This window comes from Pangasianodon hypophthalmus, chromosome 24 (assembly GCF_027358585.1).
Source record: "Pangasianodon hypophthalmus isolate fPanHyp1 chromosome 24, fPanHyp1.pri, whole genome shotgun sequence".
Classification (NCBI taxonomy): Eukaryota; Metazoa; Chordata; class Actinopteri; order Siluriformes; family Pangasiidae; genus Pangasianodon; species Pangasianodon hypophthalmus.
The window spans coordinates 5,772,049-5,794,123 of record NC_069733.1 but is presented as its reverse complement, the minus strand read 5'-3'; the positions used below and the strand labels follow the sequence as shown (position 1 = coordinate 5,794,123).

The 22,075-nt window shown below is 39.0% G+C and overlaps 1 protein-coding gene and 1 long non-coding RNA gene across 2 annotated transcripts; one reads left to right on the top strand and one right to left on the bottom strand.

Moving 5' to 3' along the window:
* Positions 1-523: 523 nt before the first annotated feature.
* Positions 524-20,735, bottom strand: LOC113542536 (aldehyde dehydrogenase, mitochondrial). Its single transcript, XM_026940135.3, has 13 exons — positions 20,493-20,735; positions 16,798-16,902; positions 16,403-16,543; positions 12,627-12,706; positions 8,903-9,014; positions 5,331-5,459; positions 5,093-5,206; positions 4,297-4,399; positions 3,935-4,119; positions 2,466-2,630; positions 2,183-2,340; positions 1,316-1,430; positions 524-901 (listed from the first exon to the last, which is right to left on the bottom strand). Exons 1-13 carry the CDS (start codon positions 20,718-20,720, stop codon positions 869-871), a joined length of 1,668 nt encoding a protein of 555 aa, XP_026795936.1. The 5' UTR covers positions 20,721-20,735; the 3' UTR covers positions 524-868.
* LOC117595899 (uncharacterized) lies at positions 17,575-20,499 on the top strand. Its single transcript, XR_004577085.2, has 3 exons — positions 17,575-18,125; positions 18,377-18,407; positions 18,558-20,499. It is a non-coding gene; the product is annotated as an uncharacterized LOC117595899 (long non-coding RNA).
* Positions 20,736-22,075: the final 1,340 nt, after the last annotated feature.

Below are 22,075 nucleotides of genomic sequence, written 5' to 3'. Positions count from 1 at the left end.
CTTTGGCCATTTTAATAAAGACAGTTCAGAAGGGCCACTTAAACACTACTGTTTGTAAAAACGTAGACATAAGATTTCCTGTACACTATATGGACAAAAATATGCGGACACCTGAACATCACACTCATGTGTTCCTTAACCAAACTGTTGCCACAAAGTTGGAAGCACACAGTTGTATAGAATGTGTTTCTATGCTATAGCATTACAATTTTCCTTCACTGGAACTAATATGCCCCAATCTGTTCCAGCATGACAATGCCCCTGCACACAAAGCGAGGTCTGTGAAGACGTAGTTTGCCAAGGTTGCCATGGTCAGATGTCAACAAACTTTTGGTTATATAGTGTGACTGGCACAACAGGTCACTTGCATATGCATTATACAACATAAGATTGTTTAGGTTTATCTTATATTTTCTTGCTGATTATGAAAGCCCTGTGGTCTTCCCTACATTGCATTCAGTTCTAAAATGGAAATATAATCACAGTGTACAAAAATACATGAAATACGCATAACCACACAAAAGACGCTTTGAAGCATTTATTCCAGAAAAATTGGGTTAGGGCATTGTGCTTGTGTAAAAACAAGTTGGATTTCTGAGTTATTATCAAAATGGAAAAAGAAACAATGGAAAAGATCCCATAAGAACAATATATTTCATTATAACGTTTCTATTTTTAATTGGTATTTTTTACGTATAGTTTTTTAGTGCTTCTGAATTAAAGATTCAGAGGAAATAAGGTTCGTTGAAAACAGAAAAGCTTTATACATCACATAGAGAATTTTTGTGAGTCAAACAACGTGCTTTGTACTTGTATGCCATTTTCTTTTGCGATTGAGTCACCACTTCAGAGGGATGGTCAAAACCACTTACGAGTTTTTCTGCGGAATCTTAATTGTTACCTGTAGGACCAAAAATAACATCACAGATTAATAGCCACAGGGGTAAAAGTCAAATCATATACCATCATAAGTTGTGATTCATGTTTTGGATCAATGGAGACCAACACATAATACACATCTATATACGTCATGATATAGTCAGTTACACATGATTTCAAAAATGCTGTACTACAACTTGGTTGATACAGATTAATAACTTAACGCAGGACTGCTTTTAATTTCAATAGCGTGAATAACAATGACAAATATCTAAATATTTTTGCCAATCATAGATGTTTTAAATTATCTGCAGCATGATTAACTCTGGCAAACCCGTGCCCAAATCAGCCATTTGTCTCACACCCTGTTAGAAACTAATAGACAGTGTGATGGATTTCATGTACTCTTTCACAAGGATGAGGTGTGCATGCTTACGGTTTTGACTTCAGTGTAGTTTTCCAGGCCATACTCTCCCATTTCACGTCCAATCCCTGAGGCCTTATAGCCACCAAACGGAGCCTGAACTCCAAACACATTGTAGCAGTTAATCCTGTAGACATGAAAAATATGTAAACCTGACTGAGTGATAGTAATGTGCTACCTTCTCTTCTCTTTAAAAGGTTTTCCATTAAGGTTCCCCATAAATATGAGCAAAAATGTGTGCAAATTTATATAGACAAAAGCCAGTATACTCTTCCTTAAACTTAATGAATAAAGCCGTGATATTTTTATCTTCACCACATGGGGGCACTGTATAGTTTTTAAACACAATATTTTTTTCCTACTTGTTAATTTTTTTAATACAAAACAATGACTTCAAAATTATCAACACCCCCACATTTAATATTTGGTGATGCCTCACCTGGAGAGAAGCACTAAGCCTCTTCCTTTAATGTCTAGCAAGTTTGGAAAACAAAGGTCAAGGGATTTATGGACATCATTTTTCAGTTCAGACCACAGGCTTTCATTCATTCATCTTCAGTACGCTCATGGATCCAGAGAACACTGAGAGGGAATACACCCTGGATTGGACGCCAGTCCATCCCAAGGCACCATGCACACATATTCATGCCTAGAGGCAAATTAGAATCAACAATTCCCCTACCAGCATATTTGGGATCTGAGAGGAAAGTGGATAACCTGGAGGAAACCCACAGGGACACGGGGAGAACAAGTGAATCCCCATGAGAACAGTAAACATCGGTGATCTTTCCTGACTGATCAGTGCATGGTAATCATCCTGTACAGCTCAGATAAAAACTCTTGGAGTAAAATTATGTTACTGACATATTACTGACATACCAGACAGTGCCAGCACGAAGACTGTTCGAGATGTACTGTGCCTTGTTGATATCTGTCGTGAAGACAGCAGCTGCCAGGCCATACTTGGTGTCATTGGCTCGCTCAATCACCTCTTCTATAGTCTTAAACTTCAGAATTTGCATAACTGGACCAAAGATCTAATAAAGAGGTAGCAAAGTGTAATTGAGATTTCAAATTAAGTGAAGCACTGAAGATATTTGGTTTCTGTTAAGTCATGATGTAAAGGAACAATCAGGTAAGAGGTTATTAGCTTCAGCTTCACCTCTTCACGAGCAATTGTCATGCCATCCTGAACATCTCCAAAGATGGTAGGCTGGATAAAGTACCCGCGGTCTGATGCCACATCACCTCCACACATGAGCTTTGCTCCCTCATGTTTCCCACTGCGTATGTAGCCCAGAATCTTCTGGTACTGCTCATTATCAATCTTCAACCAAAAGAACAAATAATACAATTAATTAATTGATTATATATATACTTGGACTCAGACAAAGGTTTTATTTTAAAAGTGTTATTTTAGATGTTCAGCTTTAATTTGAGGGTATTTACATCGGACTAACAGTGTAGAACTAACAGCACTTTTTATATGTAGTCCCCCCTTGTCAGGAGCCAGAAATAACTGGCTGCACAGCTGTTCCATGGCCAGGTGTGTGTTATTCACTCATTATTTCACTTATAAGTAAGCAGATATCAATATCAGATTTCAAGCGTGGCATTTGCATTTCAAGGCACCAAAAGTAATTGGAAATTGGAAATCCCTTGAAGTCGATGACCGCCTGAACTCTGGAACCCACTGACATCACCAGACGTTGGGTTTCTTCCCTGGTGATGCTCTGCCAGGCATTTACTGCTGCTGTCTTCAGTTCCTGCTTGTTCTTGGGGTTTTGCCTTCCGCAAGTGAAATGTATGCTCAATTGGATTCAGGCAGAACATTACACTTTGCCATAAAAAAAAAAAAGTCTTTTGTTGCTTTCAAAGTATGCTTTGGGTCACTGTCCATCTGCACTATGAAGCACCGTCCAATGAGTTTTGAAGCATTTGGCTGAATCTGAGCCGATTAATATTGCCCGATACACTTCAGAATTCATCCTGCTGCTTTCGTCAGCAGTCACATCAATAAAAACTAGGCAATTGGTACCTTATACATGCCCACGCCATAAAATGAGGTGGTATGCTTCGGCTCATGAGCAGTTCCTTTGTTTCTCCATACTCTTCCCATCATTCCGGTATAAGTTGATCTTTTTCTCATTTGTCCATAGGATGTTGTTCCTAACTGTACAGGGTTTTTTTTTTTTTTTTTTGGCAAACACTAATCTAATCCAATCTTCCTGTTTTTGAGGCTTACCAGTGGTTTACAGCTTGTGGTAAACCCTCTGAATTTACTCTGCAGTCTTGTCTTGAATGTTGACTTTGACACAGATATGCCTACTTCCTGGAGGGTCTTCTTGATGGAGAGATCCTGGATTGCATGAAAGCTTGCTTGTGTCTTACTCATGCTACACACATCCTGCTTACATGTCACAATTTGGTGTGAATTCGTGGTAGAGGTAACTCTGACTTGAGCATCATAGATTTATCATCACATTAGTGTGACCACAAAACCACAGCTATAAAGATTTGGCAAAAAGCTCCAAGAAAACAGTCATACCCTACAACACCTAGTAGACAGCAAAGCAATGTTTTCTTTATAAAAAAAGGTTTATATGGGCAAGGTGTGCCCCTCAGTCGTACCTGCGGTCCATGCTCAGTTTGAAGGTTAAAAGGATTTCCCACCACTCTCTTCTTTGCTATTTCCACGCTGCGCTCAACAAACTCATCATAGATGCTTTCCTGCACATAGGTGCGTGAACCTGCGCAGCAGCACTGACCCTGGTTGAAGAAGATGGCCATGTGGGCCTGGTCCACTGCTTGCTCCACTGCCAGAACAATGAAACAGTTCAAAAAAACTTGGACTTTACCAGATATTAAAGCTAAATTCACAATGCATTGGCTTTCTGGAACTAAAGAATTAAAATATATTTTCTGTACCAGCTGATTAAAGAGATGCACTGAATTAAATTCAGAAAACAATCTATACAAAAAAATGTACTCACTGTTGGCATCAGAAAGAATAATGTTGGGGCTCTTTCCTCCCAGTTCCAGAGTTACTTTCTTTAGGTTGCTGGTGCCAGAGGCTTGCTGAATTAGGTGACCTACCTATACAACATGTACTGGAGTCAAATAATTTAGCAACAAACTAACACTTTATATGAAAGTACGAAAAAGAGCAGTCATGTCTGGCAATATTTTGATGCAGAGATTAGCAATGTCCTGGTGTGCAAGTTAGAGACAACGGCGATATGAAGCTTGAGGGCCAGAAGAAAGATAATACATGATGACAATAAAACAATAAATGCATTTTTTAAACAACAAAAAACATACAAACTTTGCTCTGGTGATGTGATCTGTAAGGAGATATTTATTTAATATTTCTGAAAGAAGACTTCAGTCAGTGTTTGGTGTTAGGAATGAGGGCTGTGCTCTTTGCATGGTGACGTGACAAGCTGCATTTTTTTGTCTTATTAACTTCGAGAGAGAGAGGCTGGTGCAGGAAAGACTGTTTGCTGTTATAATGAAAGTGAACTTGTTTCTCAGACGTTCCACAACAGTAAATGTAACTATAAACTGATCAAATGTATGGCGTGTCATTCTTTAATAAATAAAAGTTTTAATCATAATACTTCTGGGTTGATTATTTTCCTAGTACCACATGCCTCGCGATTTTTAATTCCTTACGTATTAAATACTCATTTTACCTAGCATCTAGCAGTTAATGGAATCTGGCAAAATGCATATCCCTAGTTCACACATGCCATGTCCACATTTAAATCTGAAAATCTAAATTGTTACCTCAGTGGAGCCAGTGAAGGCAATTTTATCCACATCATTGTGAGAAGTGATGGCTGCCCCAGCTGTAGGGCCCATTCCAGGGATGATATTCACAACACCAGGAGGAAAGCCCACCTAAATGTAACAGATCGAGAAAGATTTATGCAGAATTTTATGTATATGTATATACTGTATATATGGAATTTACATGAGATGCAGGTATCTTGGGCCTATTTAGGCCTAAAGGTACAGCTCACACCTCCTTTATCAGGCTGGCCACGTAGAGCGCAGTGAGAGGCGTCTGCTCTGCCACCTTCATCACTACGGTGTTACCTGTAGCCAGAGCAGGTCCCAGTTTCCATGCCTGCATCAGGAGAGGGAAATTCCACTGGCAGAAAAAGAGAAAGATGCTAACTGATGGTATCATTACATGGGTGTGATGAAGTCTAAGGTTTAACTAAGTAGTTATCTGTGTGTTTTAAACTGACTTGAACTTATAGCTCTGTGCTGCTCTAAGAATGAGAAGAGAAGTGTGTATCCATGTTACGTAACAGTCTGTAACAGTTACTTCAAGAATTGCCAAATTGCACACACTAAAGACAATGAAAGACCAACGAGATAAAAAGTGGCTATAGGTACAATGAGGTTATGAAGGGGAAACCTTAATAAAACCATTATCTCAAATGGGGTAAGTCCGGATCCATATTGCACTACATTAAAATTCTGTAACCACTGAACACAAGAACTAACATGCAGTCTTCATGAACTAAGTGAAAATAAGGATTTCTGAGATGGAACCAAATGATAATTGAAATAAAATAATGAAATAATTACAACATTACACAGTGAGATTAAAAAAGGTGTGTACAGTTAATGTGTGTTCTAACTCAATGATGTGATGTTCATATCCTCACTATCTAAAGTATGCACTATGGGAAGAAGGCAAGCTGGCAGAGGCAGTGTGATGCTCTGGACAATGTTCTGCTGGTAAACTTTGGGTCCTGGCATTCATGTGGATGCTCCTCTGACACGTATCACCTACCTAAACATTGTTGCAGACCAAGTACACCACTTCATGGCAACACTATGCCTTAATGGCAGTGGCCTCTTTCAGCAGGATAATGCACCCTGCCACACTGCAAAAGTTGTTCAAGATAGGTTTGAAGAACATGACAAAGAATTCAAGGTGTTGACGTGGCCTCCAAATTCCCCAGATTTCAATCCTTTCGAGCATCTGTGAGGTGTGCTGGACAGACAAGTCCTATCCATGGAGGCACCACCTTGCAACTTACAAGACTTAAAGCATTTGTTGCAAATGTCTTTGTGCCAGATACCACAGCACACCTTCAGAGGTCTTGTGGAATCCATGCCTCTACAGGTCAGAGCTGATTTGGAGGCACAAAAGGGACCTACACAATATTAGGTTTTAATGTTATGGCTGATCAATGTGTATACAGTAATTGCCATTTTTACCCATCAGTCTAAACTTAATGAAGTGAAACATGTTTATAGAGATTTTCAAAAATTAATTTAAAATCATAAATTGAAATCTCTTATTCAAAAAAGTATTCATACCCTTTGCTGTGGCACTCCAAATTGTGGTCAGGTGCATCCTGTTTGCTTTAATTATCCTTGAGATGGGTATAGAACCCAATTGGAGGCCACCTGCTGCAATTTGAATTGACTGGGCATAGCTTGGAAAGGCACACACCAGGGTCTATAAGGGCCCACAATTTACACTGCATTGTCAGGACATAAACCAATCCATAATATCTAAGAACTGTTTGTGGATCTCCAATCAGCTCTGACCTGTCGAGGATATAAACCAATTTCTAAGGCTTTGAGTGTTCCCTGGACCACAGTGGCCTCAATCATCTTGAAATGGAAGAAGCTTGGCACAATATTAAACCTTCCTAGAGTTGAATATCTATATCCATCGAATATCTATGGAGAGACCTTCACAGATGCTCGCCATCCAATCTGACAGAGCTTGAGAGGATCTGCCATGAAGAATGCGATAAACTGCCCAAATCCATGTGTGCAAAGCTTGTAGAGACATATCCTAGAAGGGGCTTCTACAAAGTATTGAATAAAGGGTCTGAATACTTTTGTGAATAAGAGGTTTCAGTTTTTGATTTTTAATACATTTTCAAAAATCTCTAAAATTCTCACTTCCATCTCACTTCATCATTATGGGCAATTAACTTTTTTCCCCCACCAGGTTTCTGAATGTTGGTTTATTTTTTGGGAAAAAATGACTACATAATGAATTTTTTTTGTCAGCAGAGGTTATTTGTTTGTTTACAGAAGTTTGGGAGGACCTCAGAATTGTCATTTAAGCCCTGATAAATAAAAATATAAAACTGAAGGAGGATGTACTTTCTTTTTCCCATTACTGTATATACTATGAGCATCTCAACAACTGTAGGGTGAAGGATGAATCTGGGTTTGGCGGGTGTCAGGAGAACACTACCTATTGCAATGCATAGTGCCGAAGGTAAAGTTTGTTGGAGGAAGGATAATAATCCATGGCTGTTTTTTCAGGCTTTGGGCCCCTTAGTGCCAGTGAAGGGTAATGTTAATGCTTCAGCATACAGAGACATTTTCGACTATTATATGCTTCCAACTTTGTGGCAACAGTTTGGGAAAGCCCATTTCCTGTTCCAGCATGACTATGCCGCTGTGCACAAAGCGAGGTCCATAAAGACATGGTCTGATGAGTCTGGTGTAGAGGAACTTCAGTAGCCTGCACAGAGCCCTGACCTCAACCCCACTGAACACCTTTTGGATGTAACGACACGTTGACTGCAAGCCAGGCCTTCTTATCAATATCAGTGCCCGACCTCACTAATGTTCTTTTGCCTGAATGGGCACAAATTCCCAAAGACACACTCCAAAATCTCGAAGAAAGCTTTCCCAGAAGAGTGGAGGCTGTTATAGTATCTGGACTATGGTGTAGGGTGGCTAGATGAAAGCCCTTTCTCACAAAATAAAACAGCCAAACCTGCCTAAATCACCCGAAACCATGTGGCAAATTGTGGTATGGTCTGATGAGACGAAAGCAGAACCTTTGGGTCATAATTCTAAAAAATATGTTTGGTGCAAACACAAAACGGTTTATCACCCAAAGAACAACAACGTTCATGCAAGGACATGGATAATAAGATCAGCTGTCTGCTGCAAGAGAACTGTTAAATAAATGTATTTATTTATTTATTTGCGCCTATCAAAGAAATACTCCTATGTTCATTAAACTAATAAACTGTACAATATACAGAATGCTTTTTACACAAACATACCCCCCCCACATCACTGCCAAAATGACTGTAACACAAACAGGTTACTAAATTTATCCACTAATTTATCCACAGCATGTGTAACTCTAGTTTACACAAGATGGCCTTTTCTCCTTCAAGACAGTGCATGGAAAAAAGTCCTGTCAATGTTGTTTAAATAGGTCTCTGCATCAGCTTTCTTGTTATAACAGCAAAACAGCCAATCTCTCTCTACTCAACACTAATGTAAGAGAAAGATCTGCATCTGTAGCATACAGGCAAACCTTATTACACACGTATTTTAAAATATATGTAGTCTTCCCTTCATGTACAACTGGCCATTGAAACATATTCTAAGAATGAGGCTAAGCAAATATGTAATCTACTGCTGCATAACTGTTATTCTGAGATGACAAACATGAAATTCAGTTTTAAGCAGGAAGGAGCAGAAGAGTAATTAATAAACTTTAGGGAAAAATCTGAAAATGAAGTAGAAAAAAAGAAATAAATAATATTGTCAAAAATAAACACTAAGAAAAAATAAACAAATACTTACAGGAATAATCTGGCCACACACTCCGACAGGCTCATGCCGGGTATAGCAGAAATAATCACCGTCGATTGGAATGGTCTTGCCCTCCCATTTGTCCGCCCAGCCAGCATAATACCTGCAGAATTCCCATAAACAAACACACAATCAATTCACATTTGAAAAATTCACAGATATTGCACATAGAAGAAGCATGATCTTAACATTAACTTTCAGTAGATTGTCATTTTAGAAACTAATGAATGATGAATATTTTATCAAAAATATAATCTCATTTGCTTGATGCTTGCACAAATAATCTGCCAGTTGTTATGTTAATTAGGGGGCCAAACACAAAAGGTGTGTATGCACACTATTGTGATTCTACCTTTTCTTCTTCTGGCTACAGTGTCTATGGCTGCCCATAGAACCGTCTGATTAAAAGTTGTGAACTTGGCACATTGATTGGAGAAGGTCTAAGGAACATTCTGACCATTCTGACTCATTTGGAAGTACATTTATAGTCATATCTTTGGAACTGTGTGTAACTTTTGAACCGTGGTAAAAGCCAGGCATCCCTAGATTCCCTGGAAGAGAAGTTCAGTGACCTGTCTGAACAAATGTTATCAAAGGAATTTTCATATTCAAAACTGTTCTCCTGTAACATGCTGGCAAAAGGGTGTATCTCAGCAATGCATCTATGTATCATGATGAATCTTGGTAATTATCTTCAGGACCAGGCCCTGAATGTACCCAAGAAGTTTCGTGACTGCGCCACCTTTCGGTCAAGAACTGTAACAATTTTCTTTTTTTTTCCCTTATGTCATTTGAAGAATTTGTGCTAAATTCACAGTTCTTTTTTCCTATAATTCCCTGGAGTATGGTGAAGTGAACGCACAGCATCTGACTTCCTGTACTTCACGTACTTCCTGTCAACCATCATGCATTTTGCCAAAAACCCAAAAACAGTTTTTTTCGCTACTCCTCCTACAAATTATGTCCAATCAGCACCAAATTTGACATACGTCATCTTCAGACCAACCTGGACAAAATTTATCAAAAGAATGTTGATATAGCCTGTAATGCGCCAACAACTGATGCGACGCCGCCAAACAGGAAGTGAGGCTCAGCAACGACCTTACACACTGGTACAAGTCTTGGTAGGCATCTTCAGGCCATGCCCTGAGGCTATGCAACAAATTTCATGACAGCGCGACTTACTGGTCAAAAGTTACAATAACATGCCAAAAATGCTTCCATCTAAGTGCCTTTTTCGCCACTCCTCCAAATTTTCCCCAAATTTGTCTCACATCAGCTTCAAACCTATCTAAACAACTGTCTACTGCCATTCTAGCAGTATTATACAGACAACAAATGACTGACAGGGTTTAATATCAAATAGCATTTTTATTGAGCAATTTTCAATTAAAAAAAAAAAAAACACAATGTAAGACAGATATAAGTTTGGTGCAGACAATTGGGGAGAAAAAGGCCCAGACTGATGAGAAAAAATGTAAATACCTTAGACGTTTTTAAATTGAAAGAAGAAAAAAAAATTCAGGTCAGAGCAGTAGCAATCACAACAACATGTCAAAGTAGCAACAGACAACACCACGCGTCACAGCAGTAGCGGCAGCTACAGCAGCAATGCCACCCTGCTGCCCATTTGTTCATCAAGACCTTTCCTCCTGCACACAGTGAATTCCACCACTGTCCGTGTTCAAAACATACACAGCATGATTGAATCTACAAACCACTCTTGAATCTTAAAGTTATGGCTCTGCTTTCCTCTGATTGCTTAGGCAACAATTGTAGCGTGTCTGTGAATGTGTGGCTCACCAAGTCTGGGTGCTTGGCCCCTGAAAATTAGACACTGGTTTCTTCTACATGCAAGATTTTATGCAACACACTGTTCCATTTTTTACATGTCAAATTTCCAAAGTTGTTTCTGGGTGAAATGAATAGCTCTATCTGAAATAAAAGGTTTTATATAGATCAGCCTACATCATCCATATTTAAAAGCCAGACTGACTTATTAACACAAACAAATATCAGGGAATGAATTAGATTCAGGTGGTGAATGTTTGATAGTTTTCAGTAATCCAGTTCAAGTGAAGAAATACTTACCATTTACTGAAGAAATAAAAGAGCACAATTTCAAATCTATTTGCCACAGAATCATCATAGTAGTGAGAATATGTAACTACAATGAAGGAAACTGGTAAAACCAGTTTGTGATCTTTCTAGCATGGTTTTGCTTTACACATTACTAACATTCATTACTTTATTAGAGAGTGCCAGTGCATATATAAGGTAAATGACATTTTGCTGTTGACACTTTTTAAACATGATCACATGAAACTTATCCAATGAGTTTGGTAATACATTCACAATTTCCAATTTAAATTTTCATTTTAACAAAGCTATTTATTATGTCTCTTTGAAATGTCAGTAGTACACCAAATGGCAAAGGTGTCGAATTTTGACTTTTTTTTTTAACTCACATCCAAAAATAGCTGAACCATTCCTGCACACAATTTATTAAGGTATGCACTTACCAAACACTGTATTAGGAACACCTATACACCTACCCATTCATGCAATTATCTAATCAGCCATTTGTGTGGCAGCAGTGCAATGCATAAAATCATGCAGATATGGGACTACAGCTTTGGTAATGTTCACATCAACCATCAGAATGGGGGAAAAAATGTGATCTCAAAGATTTTGACTGTGGCATGATTGTTGGTGCCAGACAGTTTGGTTTGAATGTTTCAATAACTGCTGATCTCCTGGGATTTTCATGCACAACAGTCTCTAGAGTTTACTCCGAATGGTGTAAAAAAATGGATGGAAACGCCTTGTTGAAGAGAGAGGTCAAAGGAGAATAGTCAGACTGCTTCAAGCTGACAGAAAGGCTACAGTAACTCAGATAACCACTCTGTACAATTGTGGTGAGCAGAAAAGCATCTCAGAATGCATAACACGTTGAACCTTGAGGCAGATGCATTACAACAACAGAAGACCACATCGAGTTCCACTCCTGTCAGCCAGGAACAGAAAGCTGAGGCTGCAGTGGGCACAGGCTCACCAAACCTGGACAGCTGAAGAATGGAAAAACATACCCTGGTCTGATTCTTGATTTCTGCTGAGGCACACAGATAGTAGGGTAAAAATTTGGTGCCAAAAACATGACTCCAATACCTGCCTTGTGTCAACAGTCCAGGCTGGTGGAGGTGGTGTAATGGTGTGGGGAAGGTTTTCCTGGCACACTCGGATCCCTTTAATACCAATTAATCACCAATACCCTTCATGGCCACAATTTACCCATCTTCTAATGGCTACTTCCAGCATGATAATGCACCATGTCACAAAGTCGTCTCAAACTGGTTTCATGAACATGACAGTGAGTTCAATGTTCTTCAGTGGCCTTCCTAGTCATCGGCTCTGAATCCAATAGAGACCCTACCCAGTATTAGTATAGTGTTCCTAATAAAGTGTTCGGAGAGTGTATATCTGAAAGACATGTAGCTGGTGAGTCATTTCCTTTGAAGGAACCACAGGAAAAGACACTGAAATTCTGACTAATGCTAGATTTGATGTGGTTCTCCATTGATTCTCCTGTTCAGCCAAGGACAGTGATATAAAATGTACTGGATAAGCTGAGACTTTTCTAGTAGTTTTTGCTACAATACTACTGGGCACTCCAGTAAGCCACTTAAATTAAATGTAAAATTTTATCAGCTCTCACCTCAAACATTTGACCACCATGGGCAAATCAACAGTGTAGGCCACAGCATATGGCTTTCCATTGTCCAGAGTTTCCAGCTCCTGCAATCCAAACAGCATCAATAAATGACATGAAAAAAAGAAGTCCAAAAAAACCTGCTGCTTTGGGTTTTGACTGAATACATCAAACATTTATTTTCTGCAGGTTTTTCCTCCACATATATTACACATTCTAATACGGTGGTGCAAAATTAAAAATAAAATATTAAAATAAATCACATCAAACTATATCATTTGAACTTATGTAAGATGCATATAAAATGATTATATACTGTACGTTGAGAATGCACTTAAAGCATCAAATATTCAATTATATATATATATATATACATACACACACACACACACACACACACACACACACACACACACAGTTAGGTCCGGAACTATTTGGACAATGACTGAGTTTTTGTGATTTTGCCTTTATACACCACCACAATGGATTTTAAATAAAACAATCAAGATGTGATCAAAGTGTAGACTTTCACTTGGATGTTTTCATTTTGTGCATAACATGTTTGATATAACTGAGACTGAACTACTGTCAATGTAGCTGGAATAGAAAGGACTAACATGTTAAACTGTAATACTGTACTGTATGCAATGTTGTGGTTCAAAATAAAAATAAGAAAAAAAAAAGTGTAGACTTTCAGCTTTATTTTAAGAGGTTCCACAAAAATATGGCATTTAGGAATTACAGACATTTTCAACAAAGTACCTCCATTTTCAAGGGCTCAAAGGTATTTGGACAAAGTGACATAATTGTAAATATAACCATAATTTTAATACTTGGATGAAAATCCTTTGCAGTCAATGACTGCCTGAAGTCTGGAGCCCATGGACATCACCAAGTTTCCACTGAGTTTCCTCCCTGGAGATGCTTTGCCAGGCCTTCACTGCAGCCACCTTCAGTTGCTGCTTGTTTGTGGGTCTTTCTGCCTTCAGTCTTGTCTTCAGTAAGTGAAAAGCATGCTCTACTGGGTTGAGATCAGGTGACTGACTTGGCCATTGAAGAAAATTAAATTTCTTTGCCTTCAAAAAGTCTTGAGTTGCTTTCGCAGTATGTTTAGGGTCATTATCCACCTGCACTGTGAAGTGGCATCCTATCAGTTTTGTAGCATTTGGCTGAATGTGAGCAGAGAGTATAGCCCTATACACCTCAGAATTCATCTCGTTACTTCTGTCAGCAGTCACATCATCAATAAACACCAATGAGCCCATTCCGTTGGCAGCCATACATGCCCATGCCATAACACTGCCTTCACCATGTTTGACACATGATGTGGTATACTTTGGATCATGCGCTGTTCCTTTCTTTCGCCATACTTTTCTCTCCCCATCATTCTGGTACAAGTTAATCTTGGTTTCATCAGTGCAAAGAGTCTTATTCCAGAACATGGGAGATGCTTTTTGGCAAAGTCTAATCTGGCTTTGCTGTTCTTGAATGTTACCAGTGGTTTGCACCTTGTTGTAAACCCTCTGTATTTACATTCATGAAGGCATCTCTTGATTGTAGATTTTGACAATGATACGCCTACCTTCTCCAGAGTATTCTTGACTTCTGTTGATGTTGTGACGGGCTTTTTCTTCACCAAGGAAAGGATTCTGCAATCATCCACTTTAGTTGTCTTCTGTGGTCTTCCAGGCCTTTCGATGTTGTTCAGCTCACCAGTGCTTTTTTTCTTTTTAAGAATGTACCAAATTGTTGATTTGGCCACACTTAAGGTTTTTGCTATCTCTCATAGATTTATGTTGTTTTTCAGCCTAATGATGGCCTCCTTCACTTGCATTGAGATCTCCTTGGACTTCATATTGGTAGCTCCAGTCGAACAGCTGCCAAATGCCAACTCAATACCTGATATCAACTCCAGACCTTTTGCTTCATTCTGCTTCATTTGTCTTGAAGTAACGAGGGAATGGACCGCACCTGGTCAGTTATCTTCTTGTCAGTCAATTGTGCAAATACTTAGAATGGCTTAGAATGGCTATAATTCCTAAAAGGTAAATGCCATATTTTTGTGGAACCTCTTAAAATAAAGCTGAAAGTCTACACTTCGGTTTCAAATCCACTGTGGTGGTGTATAAAGGCAAAATCACAAAAACTCCATCATTGTCCAAATACTTCTGGACCTGACTGTATATATATATATATATATATATATGCACTTAAAGTATCAAATATTCTATTATATATATACACACACATAGAGAGAGTTACATAGATATACAGTATAACCTTATATTATAAAGTCAAGCAGTACTAAATGTGTGAAATGATGTCCAGTATGAGCATCAGTGCCACTGTGTTCTCTGTACAAGCCAGATTTGTTATGCACTTTGACTAGTAACTAGTAGCAACTACGTACACAAGGGTTTGGCTCTCCATATCGCAAAAAATATGTTAATGTGATTCACTCTCAATCCCTTTATATACTTTAGCGATTAGTTATACATTAACAAACAATTGTTAATGTATACACTTAACATTGAAAAGCTGGTGAACAAAGCATACCCTGCTGAGTCACTGTCAGGTACTTCGACCCAGATAAGGATCAAATATAATCTTTTGCAACTCAAATATTATGAAAACCAAATAATGACTGAAAAAGTCATAATGACTGGGCAATTTCAAGCTCTAGCTCTAGATCTCTTTTGCTCTGAAACATGCATGCACTGGCCAAATGCAACATGATACTATGCAGAAGGGAAAATTCCAGCGCCTTTTTTTTTTCTCAACAGCAACTAATCCAGACAGAGCCATAACTTAGTCCCTGAAAAACAAATTCCTATCACATACACAAGCAAAATGAGAAAGTCTCCCTTTTCTAACTTTTAACACATTACCCAGTCACACAGGTTACATTTTCACATTATTTAAAAATGATCCAGCTGTCACTGTTTCCCAGCGGTGACTATAAGCAGGTTCTTTGTTTGTGAATTAAAAGAAATTAAACATATTTTAGCACTTTGCATGCAATCCAGCACAGCAATCACAGAAAATGTTGCCCTAAACCAAGGGTATTCAGTTAAAATTGGTAAAGGTCCAGGTATATATAATTACTTGCTTACAAATCCAGAAAAACAACAAACATGACTGAATAGTGACAACAGTTACCTTTTAATGCTTGACCATTCGTAATTATGGCTATAAATAAGATAATTTGTAAGGGTTATGTTTGCTTCATAGTGGCACTTCATGTTACCACATTTGACTAGTGCTATAGACTCAAGATCTATTTTGAATTTGAAGCTGAGAGAATAAGCACACATTTTTATGTCCATTCATCTTTAAACATTCATTATCAATGTTTTTAACGTCATATTGTCAGCTTCCTAATCAGAACTAATTCAGGGTAATTGAAACAAAAAATCTACAAAAGTCTGTGAAAGCCTTTCTGACCTAAGGTCTTTTGCCCTGTAGCTGGTCTCTGGTCTGCTGAGCTGCCTTCAGCTAAATAATTTACATAAATGTGATAAGCCACAACAGACATCTGCTACAGAAGCTGCACTGATTCGTGTTTACAAAACTAGAGCTGCTGAACTACGGCCAGTTTTTTTTTTTTTTTTTTTAACAGCAGATTGGCTCTGCTATAGTATTTTTTCCATGTACTTGGTTTGGTCATCTAAAAACTCTGGTGAATCTGCATGTGGACCACAGACCAGCACTTGACAGCCCCTGCCCAGCATGGATTCATGCATTCTGACCTATCTTAACTGGATAAAGCAGTTGTCACTCACTGCCAGATAGGCGGAGTCCCTCTCTATGCAATCAGCCAGGCGGTGCAGAAGGAGTCCACGCTGAGATGCGTCCATGCGCCGCCATGGAGAGCCGAGTCTGAATGCATCCTTCGCAGCCTTCACTGCTTTATCTACATCGGCCTGAGAGAAGAGACAGACAGACAAGTGATGCATTATGAGGACAATGACATCTTTTACAGTTTAAAAAAAAAACAAAAAAACAGAGTGTTACCAAGAACCAACATGGTTAAAGTGTTGTACAATCATTAGATCATTAAGTTCACTAAAATAAAATATTCATAACAAGAAAACTACAAGAGAGTGAACATAGCCAGTATTTAATCAGTAAATCAAACCTGGCAAGTGCAAACATGCACAAACACACACTCACCCACCTTATCACCTTCTGCAACCTGGCAGATGACTTCACCAGTGGCAGGATTGATGGTTGGAAAGGTTTTCTTGCTCACTGCATCATGCCACTCATTGTTGATGAAGAGCTGGAAGAAATAAGCCCAGAATATGATGCACAATTCAATACAGCAAATGAGCCATTGCTTTTACAATGTTATTAAAAACCCTGAGTTTTTGGGTACTGCACGAAAATTAGATTATGACAATCTATCATATATCAAAAATATATAAGGTTGCCTGGTGTAGCTTAGCTAACTGCAGTAAAGTTTGTTTCACATTCACATATTTGAATTAAATTAATTAATTTTTTTTTTTAATATTTATAATATTAAAATAATTTGTATTTGTGTATTAAAAAAATGTATTTGTGCAGACACATGAAATGCAATATAGAGAGACTGTAAATGCATGAAAAAATAATGGCAGTTGCACAATAAAAGCATATTGTTTTAAAGCAATTGGGGTGCAGTCAGAATGTCAGTTCATCCCAAAGGTGTTCAGTGAGGTTGAGGTCAGGGCTCTGTGCAGGACACTCCAGTTCTTCCACTCCAACCTTCACACACCATGTTTTCATGAAGCTCGCTTTGTGCACAGGGGCACTGTCATGCTGGAACAGGTTTGAGCCTCTTAGTTGAGAGTGAAGGGAAATTGTAATGCTACATCAAACAAAGACATCCTATCAGGGATACATATATGAAGGTATTATTGGAGCAAGACACCTGAGCATCTGTGACAGACTGTGACTCCCACAAACACAACACAAGTCACACCGTCGCAAATTCTTCACTGCAAGCGCACAAATCCTATGCTACAAATCACAAATTAAGAAACTCATACTCTCGCTTTTTTTTTTTTTTTTTACAGTTGCTGCAGTGAATATGGTGCAAAACACATTCACACATCTGTATCAAGAAATGTGAAGTCATGGACAAATTTTGCACATGCGCAGATCAGTATGTGAACTCGTGCGATGAGACTTGCATACCTGTAGAATATTTTCTCACAAATACGATTTTTTTCTTGGACATTTTCCTAGCACAAACACAAGCCACTAACTACAACTGCTTGAATCTGCCGCTAATCAAATGCTCTTTTTTTCGCTCACAAACGACAAGTTCCGCGCGCTCACATATCTCCGTGGCACGCGGAGTAAAAGTGATCTGTGCACCTGTAGAGCCAGGGGCGGGCACTGTTCAGAGAGCACAGAACTGGGCCAATCAGAGGAGCTCGTTTGGGCGCCTGTCTCACGGCGAAAAAAAAAACAACTCCAGACAGCTTCGTCTTGCCGAGCTGGTACCTGATGTTTAAGGTATGTTTTTTTTTTTTCTTCTTTCCCTGATATCACTCACCATTATACTTTTGTTTCTAGTTTAAATATGCGCTGGTCAGCTGCTTGGTAATAAACATGTCTTTATTTTAGCTCCTCTTGCTTCCTGAAGGTTAGGCTTACTTTAGATAACATTACTTGGCTTGCTAACCAACCGGCTCTCGCTAGTCAGTGAAAGATCACTTCATATTACATTACTGATTCCTCATATTGTCTTCTGTCTGGCCTTCTAGAAAAATGACAGATCAGAGTGGGGCTTTGCAGGTGAGTATCATGAACATGCACCTCATGTAATGTTAATGCTGTTTTCTAAGCGCGTGAGTGATAAGGCCATATTTCTCGCTGTTTCCTGGAGCTGTACCGCGACTCGCTGTAATAAACAGAATAAAATCCGGTATTTTATTTTCATGTCAGGTCTGTTTTATGAAAAACGGATAAATTATTAAATGAGGTGCTCTACTGGATTGAGATGTGGAGACTGTGCAGTCCATCCAGCTCCTGTGAACACAGAAACCCCAGGAGCAGAGAGCCTGTCCAGCCCATGAGCAGCACTTCACTCTCTTCCCAAATCAGCCCAAAACAACCCCTTCCAGATAGTTCCCTTATGCAGGCTGCCTCAGTCAATCACCCTAACCCTGCCCATCAGCTCAGCAACAGCACTGCAGAACTCACATGACTGGAAAAACAAGCACCAATACACTGCAGCCCACGGATTTAAACACTTATCCGTTCTGCATTGTCATCTGTGAGCAAAAAAACAGCATCTGAGCCTCGGAGCAGCAGATTCAAGCAGCTGTAGTTAGTGACTTGTGTTTGTGCTAGAAAAATGTCCAAGAAATGGATTTGTGTACCTGCAGTGAAAAATTTGAGAAGGTGTGAATGTTGTGTTTGTGGGAGAGAAACAAAATTCTACAAGTTTGCAACTCTTAAAGCATTTTTCCCTGTGACTTCAAATTTTCTGATACACGTGTGACTAATTCCACTGTCCCAGGTGCTCAGCGGTTTTGCTCCAATAATACCTTCATATGCAAACTCATCAGGGGTGAACAAGGGGGTTCAGGGACAGCCCTCCTCAGTCTTTATGTGATGCACATCTTTATGAGAAGCCAGGAGCTTTTTACTTATTTATTTTGGACAACTCATAAGGTATGGTTCTCATTTAAATGTAAAATGTAAATAGAGCTGAGTTATAGTTACATTTGCCAAATAAATAGGTGATGAAATGTGTAAAATATTTTACAAATGTTTTGAAACAATAACCTTTACTGTTCAGAGGACATTGATATTTTTCAAAATAAAAGTTAAAATAAAATCAGTAAAAGATAAACTTGCTAAAGTAAAGAGTGCAGCACATTCTAGCGACCATGCATAATACTGTCCATCTTATTTTGGATCAATTCTTTCAACCATCAAGAAGCTATTGAATTTTTTTTTCAAAATAAATATTCATACAAATTATGCAACAGTTAACCTTCCAAGTAAAGTGTGTAGCATATTTACCAGAAGGTGCACAATAATGTACAAGTTGCTTTGGATCAATACACGCAATTGTTTAGAAGCTACTGAATTCTGTAACAGCAAAAGTTGCCAAAATAAGAAGACTAATATTGCATAATTTTGGAAGTTTTGGAACAATACATTTATCTGTTCAGCAGGTATTAATTTTTTTTTCAATAATAGATGTTTAAAAATCACTAAACTAATCATGAGAAGGTGCACAGTAATCTACTTGGATCAACATACTTGTCCATACTTGTCCAAATAGTATTGTAGAATTGTAGAAGGCATGCACTGGTTTTGAGATAGCCTACTGTCTTAATTCTAATTATTTTCAATTGCAAAATTCAGCTCATCAGGGTCTGTGTAGGTGGTAGTGGGGTGGAGTGAGTGCTGTAAGGTGCTGCTGTGGTTCATGTCAATCTGTTCACACTGTTCTTTTCTGTCGCACTTTATCGACGGTCCCTAACGGCTCCGGATCAGGGGCTCTGGAGAATGTAGAAAATGTTCCGCTCGCTCCGGATCGCGATTTGATTAAACATTTGAAACATTGACTCTCCTTTCGATGACAAATTCAATTCATGTAGTCTAGTCCGGGAACTGAAAGAAACTTTACCGCAGTACCTAGCCAGCTGTTTTCAGTCTGCTGTAAGCTAAATAAAGTACAGTAGCGGGAGGTGATGGTTAAGCGGAGAGGAGAAGCTCAGATCTGGTGCATTAGTGCAGATTCATGAGCCAGTGTGAGGCTTTAGCTAAAATGTAACTGATACCTAAGCAGAACGAAAACACTGGGAACAATGTGCTGGCCAAATGCGTCATGGTGAAGTCCTCGTGACTGCGCTCGTACTGTACCTTGTTGTAGTGAACCTCGGGCTGAGTGCTCGGTGCGGGAATCGCTGCAGCGGAAAACCTGCACGCGGAGATGCGGGAGAAATGCGGGACGACCCGTGAGAGCGCGGTGCGGAGCATGACGGATTCACGCAACAGGTGCTTCTCAGATAAACTCTGCAAACCAGCCAAGCCAACTGTCTGGGGCTCGTTGTTTTCTTCTTGCAGTATTCTACCAAACCCCGCCCCCATGCAGTGAGGACGAGTTACTAACTCAAACTCGCAGACAGTCCGCCAATCCTAGCGCAGGAGGCGGGATTCCTCGGCTTGTGCTAAACTAGCCAATCAGAATACAGCAGACAGTATTTGGTATAAACTTCTAGCCAATCAGAATACAGGAGACAGTATTTGGTATGAACTTCTAGCCAATCCTAGCGCAAGAGGCGGGATTTGGGTGAATTTAGTGAAGTGTTGCACTTCTGCTTAATACAGATATAATTCTTATTAAAGGTGCAATAGTCAATATTTTTCGTTCCTTACTAATACAAATAATGTGGAAAATTATGTAGAAATAACTGAAAAAATAGCGTAAGCTTTTGTCTTTGCATAATTATGTCTACACTAGCCTCTTCAACTTTTTTCTTTATTATTATGATTGTTATAATCTCTCTTTTTTAATATGTTTGCACAGACATAAGTATAACTTCATATAGTATACATTATAAAGTCACACATAAAACACACACATAAAAACACATAACATTACTTAAAGGGTCGTCTTAAAAAAAAGTTCACACAGCAGCAGTGGGTCGGGGATGTGTGGGGTGCTCATGCCAGTGCAAAGGGACGTTCAGGCTATAATACAGACCTTAATAATCACTACACACATGTACAGTGCACACACACATAATCTGTACACAACATGCAGCCACTTCCTATAGACCCCTAAACTGTAAAAACTACCTGGTAAACCTAACCACAGTTCTAGAGCTGAAGCTATACACAATCATCAACGACACAACTACAGATATTGTGATTGTTGTTATTTTTCTACAGTTGCTCATTTGGCTGACATTTTTATGTAAAGTGGCTTTTAACTGAGGCAGGATACAGCTGTAAAAGGTTAAAGATGTTGCTCCAACCATGCATGCCATGTACTTGGCAGTACTGGGATTTGAACTCTCTGATCTGTAGTCATTGGTTTTTGTTTTATCTTGTTGATCTTATTGTGCATTTATGTTCTTGTTATTATACTCCCCTTTTAATGTGGGGGCAACTGAACTATGCAAAACATTAAAATATTACTTTTAACAAAATCTCGATGGCCCTTTGAACGAGGGGTGGGCATATGACATTACAGTCTCCCTCTTTGCAGGAAGAACACCTAAGTGCATGCCCCAAGGCAGGAGATGTGAGCTCGAATAACAGGTTGTGTGCACTTGCCCTTATCACTACCATTGACCCAATGCTGAGGTGACAACAGTAAGACTGTATTAGTTTGAACAGAAACCATCCTGGCTTGAACATCACTGACCCGGCCTATAACCTTCAGCTCTGTGCTTGGATTAGATTCTCATTTTCATCATAATTCATTATAATAGTAAGGT

Excerpts from the sequence above, each read along its gene's own strand:
- LOC113542536 (XM_026940135.3), bottom strand. The coding sequence starts at position 20,720 with ATGGGGGCGGGGTTTGGTAGAATACTGCAAGAAGAAAACAACGAGCCC. Across the intron at positions 4,120-4,296 it reads TATTCTTTCTGATGCCAACA|TGGAGCAAGCAGTGGACCAG; the intron begins GTGAGTACATTT and ends TTGTTCTGGCAG. Across the intron at positions 2,631-3,934 it reads AAACTGAGCATGGACCGCAG|ATTGATAATGAGCAGTACCA; the intron begins GTACGACTGAGG and ends TTTTGGTTGAAG.